This window comes from Etheostoma cragini, chromosome 19 (genome assembly GCF_013103735.1).
Source record: "Etheostoma cragini isolate CJK2018 chromosome 19, CSU_Ecrag_1.0, whole genome shotgun sequence".
Lineage (NCBI taxonomy): Eukaryota > Metazoa > Chordata > Actinopteri > Perciformes > Percidae > Etheostoma > Etheostoma cragini.
The window spans coordinates 1,636,638-1,646,783 of NC_048425.1; the positions used below are offsets into that span (position 1 = coordinate 1,636,638).

At 40.8% G+C, this 10,146-nt stretch overlaps 2 protein-coding genes across 3 annotated transcripts in view; both read right to left on the reverse strand.

The window, feature by feature from the left end:
• Positions 1-10,146, reverse strand: part of LOC117962052 — a 68,168-nt gene that overhangs the window by 2,245 nt on the left and 55,777 nt on the right. The window lies entirely within an intron of this gene.
• Positions 8,915-10,146, reverse strand: part of LOC117962053 — a 3,132-nt gene continuing 1,900 nt past the window's right edge. Inside the window, exons 2-3 of one of the 2 annotated variants that reach the window (XM_034901098.1) lie at positions 9,802-10,146; positions 8,915-9,217 (exon numbers count right to left, since the gene is read on the reverse strand). In XM_034901098.1, coding sequence (XP_034756989.1) covers positions 8,964-9,217; positions 9,802-10,146 — 599 coding nt within the window. In that variant the 3' untranslated portion in view covers positions 8,915-8,963. Of the gene's footprint in view, positions 9,221-9,801 lie in introns of both variants that reach the window. The other variant, XM_034901097.1, reaches the window with a different exon arrangement.

Here is a 10,146-nt window from a genome sequence, read left to right on the forward strand (position 1 = left end):
CTCTGTGGTACTTATTACACATGACTGACAATAAGCAGCTACAGTGATGTATTTCTGTCACAAGATGGAGCCAGTTAGGAGAGTTTTCAAATGAGGAATTAAAAGGAAGGATGAGATGTGATCTGAGATCATGAGATGGAGGTTAAAGCAGGGGGCGGAGACTAAAATCTGCAGTTTAACCGTTTCTAACTGACTTCAACAGGTTCCTTTTTATCAATCCAAACTCTGAACTGTTTGCCTTTTGTTTTAGGTAGCTATAGCTGGAGGGGGAGGCCCTTTCCTCCCTCCCAGGGAGACCCCTGTCCTGCCATCGGCTCAACCCCCCCCCCCCCCCCCCCCCCCCCCCCCCCCCCCCCCCCCCCCCCCCCCCCCCCAACTGCAGCTGCACTCAGGAACAAACCTCACTGAGGCCACTCTCTCTGTTTGGAGAAAACACACAAAGGAGTGGTGAAGGACATGTTCCTCCTCCTGCCCCCTGTAGTCCCGCATCGCCAGACCAATCACTGCAGTGCTAGTCAGTTTTTTTTTAAAGACCACAGGTGTGTCTGGGGGGGGGGGGGTTATCTGGAGCATGCACACACACAGAAACCCTCAGAAGTAGAGAAGGGAGTGTGATGTCTGCTTCTAGAGCGTCCAGCCCCGGACATGTCTGACTGGATTATTAAAGACTTTTCAGCCTCATGCATGCTTGTATATGTTGTTCACTCTTAAATAAAGATCAAACGGGGTCAGAGAGCTCGTCTGGATTCATTGTCTACTCTACTGCTCAAATAAAAGATGTTTCTGAGTCTCAGGGAAAAAGGAAGTCTTCAAATGCAAATGCAGATGTTAAAGAATATTAAAACTAAAATAAAGATAGAAACATTTAGGTGTTTTGGTGCATTTGGTGTCATGCCAACAGCCCAGAATAAACACATTTTTATTTAAATCTACATGCTACGACGTTTTTGGATGTTGAGTTAAAAAAAAAAGAAGCAGGTAGTTTCTGTCATTTATTGCAAGTTGTTCTTTTGTTTCTGCTTTTTTGGAAATAAGTAATTAGAAGTATTGGAAAGTCCTAAAAGGTCAGTTCATATTAAGATAACGACATAGCAATAAAATGATTTTCATAAATAGTCTATACAGATTAAAATGGATAAAATGTTCCCTCTGTCATTTTTGTGCGCATGTGCACATGCAATGCAGTTTAGACTGTCTCAAGAAAACACGAACATTTCTACAATATTCCCATTTAATTTTTCCTCTAGTAGTTGAGGAAAAGACCAGCTTGTTAATCTTAAGTGTATGTTCACTGATCTCTGTTTGAGAGAAAGTTTAGGTTAGTGGTTGTACGCTGCACCACATCTTCTGTAGAAAACCGATACTACAGCCAAAAAAAACACGGAACCCAAAGGGGAAACATCTGCCACAGCATGCCCACCGCAGAGCCTCCATTATTAAATTATATTAATATTATGACCTGAAGCAGAAAAGACCGAGAGGAGCGCTGCTCGTCTCTGATTTACAGCGAGAGTGGGCGCTAAGCAACACACAGGTCTGCTTCAGAGTCTGGACTTCAAACTAAATCCCTTTCTGGTGATGGCCTCAGTGTATTAGACTGGTTGGGCTAGGTTTCCTCAGAGATGGTTGCTAGGTGATAGCAACAAATACGTAGGCTGATGATGGTCAGACCTCCAAATGTAAGTATAAGAGCTACGAGTGCTTTGGAAAAAACTTGTGTTCATAAGTTGCATGTGTCACCCTGGTGCTCTTTATTCTGTTAACGCATGTTGACATCCTGAAAACGAGTGTTAGTGTCTTATAAAGCTGGATATTAAAAGGTTTTAGCGTTGCCTCACATTCAGGTCACTTCCTCTTACAGTGTCTTGCATTTTCTCTGTCGGCCATCAGGCTGGGCACGTTGTGAAGACAAAGAGGATCATACAACAAGGCAGACCTGCTGGTTCTTCAGCTTTTTATGTGGATCAGGTTTGATGTTCAGGTTTGTCTCTGCAACAGACTGTAAAAGGTCAATATGCATATGCAAACACAGCGGCCGGTGTGTGCAGCTTGTGTTTGTTTAAATGTCAGGTGTGGGAGAGATAAGGGAGGAACTAAACTGCAGCAGGGTGTGTTCAGGGCTCAGCATGTAGTCCTGTTGGAGTCCTTTTAGTAGTTGTAGGTACTGGAACACAATCAAGACTAATGATGTGTCTTCACTCATTTAAGAACCACACCAGGAGACCAGAGGACAGAGGTCCAGTTTGTGTCTGTCTTCTCTGCAAGACACAGCCAGTAAACAGTTAATGAACACACCCTAACACCCCCCACACCATGCAGCAGCTATGTGGGGGGACAAAGACTCTGTGGTCAGGAGCAAAACCATCATGTTCTCAAATTCCCATTGAGACACAACAAAGCTTTGAGTATTCAAAACTGAAGACAGCTCCCGCCTAGTGCATGATGGGAAACTCTCTCCACTAATCTAATGAAGGTCATAGAAACGTTTCTTTATGTTTTAATGTAGAGAGCAGTAGAATACCTCTCATCTTAAACCTCCTACACAAAGTCAAACCAGATCCCTGTTAGCATGGGAAGAAGCTCCTTAATCCTAAATAAACCCCTTCAGACTGTAAGTTTACAGTATGTCAGCACCCTGGGGAGCACTAATAACATTTATTATCTTTGTTATTGGCTAACACTGTCTGAGTACGTTTGTGTAACAGGTTTACCAAACAGAAGAGTCATACCAACTTTTCCAATATAAATAGAGATGTATTTACAATATGAACTATGTGTAATATTATGAAATGAACATTAGGAAAGTACAGAAACAACTTGCATCAGTCAGCAGAGGACAGGAGGAGTTGGAGCAGAGATCTGATGACTCTTCAAGACCTGAACCCTCGTTCCTCTGAGAAACTTCACACCTCAGAGATATCAGGGGTAGATTTAGTTAAAGCATGACTGATGCAGATTTCAGACCGGTTACATAGATGATAAGGGAGATAGGCCAGCATGCATATCTCATAATCGTTGAAGTAAGACCTGCCAGGACAGAATATCTCGTCTCATCAACAGCTTTTGTAAACGGTTGAATTATCAGTTGAATCACTGTGAATGTGAGTCTTTACAAAGGAAGAGTAGATTTAAAAATGAAAACCTATAACAGTCAGCAAAGACCATTTAAATGAGCTGTATTTAGTTAGAAATGTGTCCAAAGGTTCCTCGAGTTAAACCTCTTCATTTGTTAAAGTGAAGGACTGAGCTCCAGTGAAGAGCTCCTCTGCTGCTCTTCATCATCAACCCAGAGTTAACTACTCAACTAAAAACACAGCAGGCTGGAAAACAACAAGTTCTCTAGTTCTGTTTTTAAAGGGGACCAACTAATAAAGCGTGAAGTGTACAGCTGTAGAGGATGTGTGTAGTAGTGGGACTCCAGTCTCCAGACTGGCCAGACTCTTTTATATACTGTAAACATCAGATGAAGGGATTCCTTTCTCTAGCATTTGGTTTTCAGGCCTGTTTTGGTTCTTAGACATGCAATTAAAAATAAATTAAAGAAACCTGAACTGGGTTTAAACTGGCATATTGGTCAATTAATTTGTAATAATTCACCTTACACCAAACAGCAAAGGAAAAGCACATCACGCATAAAATATAAAAAGGTAACGGTGGATCGGATATCTGCCAAGGTGTATACAACCTAAACAATCCTAGTCCCAACACAGGCCTCTGATAACACAGCTCATTGTTTTCTACAGGTGAAAGAAAAAACAAATACACACAATGCATGTTCCCCATCACGTAAAAAAGCTATGAGAATAATCATAACTTTTATACTTTTTATGGGAATGTAAAGTTTGGGTAAGACATATTGCTTGTGTGTGTGTGTGTGTGTGTGTGTGTGTGTGTGTGTGTGTGTGTGTGTAAGAATGTCTAATCCTTTAAACCCTCGTGTTGTCCTCGGGTCAAATATGACCCATTTTCTAAATGTTTCTATCAGAAATTTAAGTTTCTTTCAACCAAATTGTTCAAAAATATCATGTGGATGGTTTTCAGACAAGCATTACTCTTTATATCTTTAAGTAAAATAAATGATCACTTCACTACTTGCATTGTTTTTGGGTGTTTGATTCGATTTGATAGCATTTGGAAAAATAAATAAAAGAAGGTTAAAAACAATGACAAATTTATTAAAGAAAAAATCCTTTAAAAAGTGATTAAAAACGTTGGGAAAAAAGTGACAAAAATGTATAAACAAAGCGAAAAACTTTAAAGTGACAAACTTGGAAAAAAAGCTTTAATAAAAAGAAGAAGAAAGAAGCCAAGGCCTCGGCCTACTACAAAAAGTGTCGATAAAGGTGAAAGAGTTAAAAAACGAGAATAGATTTAAATGTAAAACTTCGATCCAGAAAAACTAAAAGTGGACAAGTAGACAACACGAGGGTTAATGTCGGCACTAAATATTAAAATATTGACTGACTAGATCAGTCTATATCAGAACTAGACTAGGCCTATATGTCTCATATCAGACCATGTAAACACCGCCTGACACAGCCAGTCCGTTTGTAAAACCAGTTCTTATCCTAGAGTCCTGCAGCCAGGAACCGGCTCTGATCAGCAGCAGAGACCCGGACTGATGGACCCGAGACACGCAGCTTTACACTTCATACATGGAACAATATTCACTAAGAAGATCCCACTAACCTCCAACTCATCCAGTCCCCTTCAGAAACCGCCTCAGCAGCATCTCATCTTGCTGTAGAACCGATGTGGCTTTGTCTGTTTTTAGTGGCCTAGGGGAAGTGAGAAAAGCGGAAACTTGTAAAAAGCTGTTTTAATGAAGTCCCAGTCCCGTCTCATGCCGGGGTGTGTCCAATAATACCGACTAAAATACGAAATCATAATTTTCCAGATGGAGTCACGGGTGAGTTTGTTTGTTGCAGTCAATTGAAAAACGTTATAAACTGTTATTTAAAAATGTTTCCACACACATGTAGTCTGCTCATTTCAAAATGGTTGTTCCCTGATATTAACGCAGCTGCATTAGACCCCCCCCCCCCCGGCAGGATTTCCTGAGGAGGGAAGGATCTGCACAAACAAGAACTGGAATACAAAAACAAACATGTTACACTGTTTCCAAGACTCTTTGCTGCAAATACAATGTACTTAAATACAATGTACTTAAATACAATGTACTTAAATACAATGTACTTAAATACAATGTACTTAAATATAATGTACTTAAATACAACGTACGTATCAGCATGGCGAGAGGGCACGAGACGGTCCAGGCTGCAACCAGACACTCTAGTCCCAGAAGCTGCAACGCATCACCATCAACGGGTAACATGATACTGCCATACACACCGAGGGAGGAGCTGGAATCGGACCCCTGGCTGCTGAAGGCGGGGCTAGAGTCTCAGAAACCAGAGCCCCCCCCCCCAGTTATGGGAAGCGTAGGCATCAATAATGAGAAAGAAGAATAGCGACTAAAACGTGAGAGAGAAGCCACAGAGACACGGAAAAAGCGACTGATAGGGTTAAAAAGACATGATGAACAGAGTGATGATGAAGAGCTGCAGTTTGGTGAAGGGTCCAGCAGTTGGAGGAGTCTCATCTTCTTTAACTTCCTGGAAACAAACACAAAAAAAGTTCCTCTTTATCTGTAAAATAACTGGTGATCAGCAGAGGAAAAGGAGCATCAAGATATGTCACAACAACAAGAAATAGGCTACGTCAGGAAAACGACAAAAACACTGGGGAAAATGTCAAAATACAACAAAACATTTCTCCATTGCATAGTGCTGTGAAGGAATAATCTCCGAGATGACTTCATGTTCTGCCTCTGGTCAGAAGAGGTGGATGTTGCCTACAGCTCACAGCAACCCAGAACCATAAGGGAACTTTCTAATCAACCAAACCACAACCAAACCTAACCTTCAGGGAAAAGCAACCAAATATTGTTAGCTGGGATCCAGCAATCATGGCTCCAACGTTGGAAACAGGAATAGAGTCAAAGGTAGTTACAGCTACAGTACTGCTGAGTGTAAAAACATCTACTGTAGATACTATATGTACATCTTTTGTTGTGTGTTAATTTGTGATTCATTATCCAAGACAGGAGAGGACACATGGGGAGAGGACACATGGGGAGAGGACACATGGGGAGAGGACACATGGGGAGAGGACACATGAGGAGAGGACACATGGGGAGAGGACACATGGGGAGAGGACACATGGGGAGAGGACACATGGGGAGAGGACAGTGGTCACCTGAAGGGCCTCCAATAGCAGAAGAGGAAGCTTGATAGTTTTATCACGGGTCATTCATCACTCAGTCACCCTTTACTGTTGCCTTGGTGATGTCTCCAGCTAACAGCATTAACAATAATACAGTAACATGTCGTATAAAAGAAGCAACAAAATAGTAAATGAAGATCGCAAACTGTAGAGAGAGTTTCAAGTAAAACTGGAACCATCACATGAATGAAAGAGGACGTTGTATTACCTAACACTGTCAACATTACACAACTATGTATTTGTTAATCTTTATTTAATCAAGGAAGTTTCACTGAGAGGATTCCTCTTTCTCTTTTGCAGCAACACACTGATCACATTCACTCTTTCACTGTCAGATGTTATCCTGCCGTCTTGGGGATTGAACCACCGACTTGGGACTGTGTTCTTCATCATTAACCGCCGCTGTAATCACTGTTTAACCACCAGCAGCATCACTGGTGGATGGAAGCAGAGGACTAGGAAGCATGTTTGGATGTACACAATAAACTAGGTTACTGACCGAGAGATTATTCATGAGAATTTGTAGAAAACTTGACAATAAGCAACGGAAACCTAAAACGTGTGTCCGTAGAGACTAACACACTTAGACTTCTCTTTATTGATCCTTAAGGGACGGCTCCTCCAAGGAAATTAAAATTCCAGCAGCAGATTTCAGCAGCGTACAACACACTTGAATAGAAAATAAAAAGAAATGGTATAAAGAAATAACAATAACAATAGATCTTTAGCTATAAAAAGACGTTTGGCATAAATGATAAATGAGCACATAAGAGCAGTTAGAGTGTGCAGGTATGTGTGTAAGTAGATTATTAATTACTTAATGAAAGAGAGGCTACCACTCCTTTCCTTCCTTCCTTCCTGTTCTGTCCTCTTTACCCAACTCTAACTTAAGAGAAAAGGTGAAAAATGCAGACAAATTAAGAATCATTCTGCAGCACTTTTCTTCATTTGCTCCTTTTTAATATATTCCAGCCTTTGAAGAAATGGACAAACACAATGTTTTTCTATGAAAGTGCTGTGGAAGTCTACTAAGTGTATATTATCACTTTGGTTGTTTAATCATTGAATGTTGCCACCAGATTCGTCTTTGACAAGGTTTTCCATGTTATGTTTCTATTCCTATTTCATTTTTAGCTTTTATTTTATATTTCTCAAATGCCATTCCAATTTCTCAGTTTATTACAATTTGTGCTTAAATTATTTCATGAATTATTTCCTGACTGAATATATAAATACACACAGTACTACAACTGACATCTTCCTGAGAAGCTCTACAGAGGACCCACAGTCTACATATGGTAATATTTACTAAGGGCTGATACCAAACATGTGTAGTGACAGTAGTGTAGTGTGTACAACAGAACATTATGTTACTTTACCAAGTTAGTAATGCAGCATTTCATTGTTATCTTACCAGAAAAATAGTAAAATGTGCCTAGGCTTGTGCACAGCACACACACTATGCTTGTTACACACGTAGGGAAGCGCAGCAGCACACACACATGCAAAATTAAACAAATAGGGTTATGATGTAATCTGCTTGTACTCTTCACTTCACAGCCAACAGATCTGATTGTTCTCCTGGAAACTTCTCCTTCCTGTTCAGTGATCATAATAACAACGCACCAAGGTCCAAAGGTGTCTGGCTGGTTTTCCAGAAGTGCTCCAGATGTGAGGAGACATCTGGCAGCTTCACTTCTTACGTTCTGGGTCCAATCTGTATAAAGGAAGAAACTGAACATCAGTTCCACATCTCCACTGATCAGTGTATTCTTATTTTAAGGACATTTACCTGAGACATACTTACTTTTACTGAAGTAAGAATGCAGGACTTGGATTTGTAGTGGAGTGTTTCCACAGTGTGGTGTTGGTGCTTTTTAAGGCCCGACACAACATGGACCAACCAGGACCAGGACCAGGACCAGGTCTGGTATATGTGCTGACGGGGATTGGGAAATGAGACACAGGTGATCAGGATGAGGACAGTCTGAGGACACCTGGTGGACAGGTGGACAAACTTACTCTTCTGCTAAACTCTTTTTGACTCTCTGAAGCATGTACGCTGCTTTCTTTTACACATTAAAAATGTAACTATTGTTTTCTATAATGTGAATCATTTACTGTGTGACTGTGAATGTGAATCTGTATAAATAGACAGCTGGGACCTGCAGACAGACAGCTCTCCCAGAATGCATTGCTATTTACAGCATTATCCCATAAGCACCTTTTATAAATAAAATGATTAGATATTGAAAGAAAGTGGAAATATTCTATCTCCATGTCTACAGGTTCCTTTCATGACTGATCAATGATTTTGAGAACAATATACTTTTAACTCAGTTCCAATAATAAAGACCTAGTTAACACTACAATAGCTGCCTCGCCTCTGCGGAAATACAATTACTTTTTAATTAAAATGCTTATGAATCAGGAAAAGGTTTTGTCTTTGCCTCGGTGAAAGGAGCAAACATCAACATCAAACATATTCAACTTTAATATAAAAACATATGAAACATTGATATAAAACAATAAATATGTTTAAAAAAAATTGATGTATACAAAGTCAATCACGCATAAGCAAAAAGAATCTTAATTTACATTAAGACGGGGCAATTGTAACATTTTTTGCATTCAATGAGAAAAAGGATTTCCTTTGTGTCCGTGATATAAACCGTTGATTATAACTGATTTGTCTCAGTTGTTAATGATTCAACATCTGCTGATCTGTAACCACTAATCTCCGGAGGGGAATAATGTTCTCTCTGCGTTCTTCTCTTTCTGAACCAATAGGAACCAGCAGCCAGCAGAGCTGCTGCTGTCAGTGCCAGTCCACAGTAGAGGACGATCCATCCCGGACTCTCTGTTCGTGGAGGACTTGTTGTATTTGAAGAACTTGTTGTGTTCAGTGTCTCAGGTTCAGGCCGATCCCTCGCTGCTGTGAAGAGAACAAACATCATGTGTTATTCATGTGAAGGAAAACATTTCAGGAGTCGACCGTTCTCTTGGATTTGTTTCAACGTTACTAAAATGTGACCAAAACCTCTAATTAGGGACCAGTCTATGAGCTGTTACTGGTTACTGGCTAAACGGTGTTCGTCGTTCGACTGGTCAGGACTGTTTTCCCAATTCTTTATAATCTATTTTTTTGATAGACTGTCTGTACACTTACCAAAGTTCTCAATGGTTTACGAGTAGGGACCCTCATTATTCTGCCGTGGAGGCATGATGCTACGTTGAGCCTTGTTCGTAACTTAAAAAAAGCGATTTCTTTTTACTTTACCCTGTGCCCTGACAACTAGCGTTACGAGCTGATTAGCAGTTTGCGCTAAAACTGGTCACATTTGATTATACAGGAAAACACATCCCAGAGAATGGTTGACTCATTACACGTGTTATTAACCCCTAGGTTCATTTTGCACCGGATTTTTCTTTTAATGTGCAAAGGAGTCCGATGATAGTCGTTGTATGAGGTCATTATAATCACAGCTATGAACCAATCAAATTGCTTCAACTTACCAGTGACATTGAGCCAATATCTACCAGAGCTCCTCCCATAATCTGTGGCAACTTGACACTTGTACAGTCCCGAGTCTTCAGTCCTGAGTCTGGACACATGAAGTCTGAGTCGTCCTTCTCTGAGGACGTCTTTGTCCCACTGGACTCGTCCTGCAAACTGTTCATCCTGAGACTCTGGGACCCCAATTCCTTCATAGAGATGAAACAGGACTGAGGGTCTGAGGACAGTTAACAGTTCACAGAAGATATTAAGAGAGGTGGAGGAGATGTGAGGGTTGGTGGTGAAGGTCCACTCCAGTGTGATGTCCTGGTTCTCCTCTGCCTGATAGGAGGTCTGGGTCACAT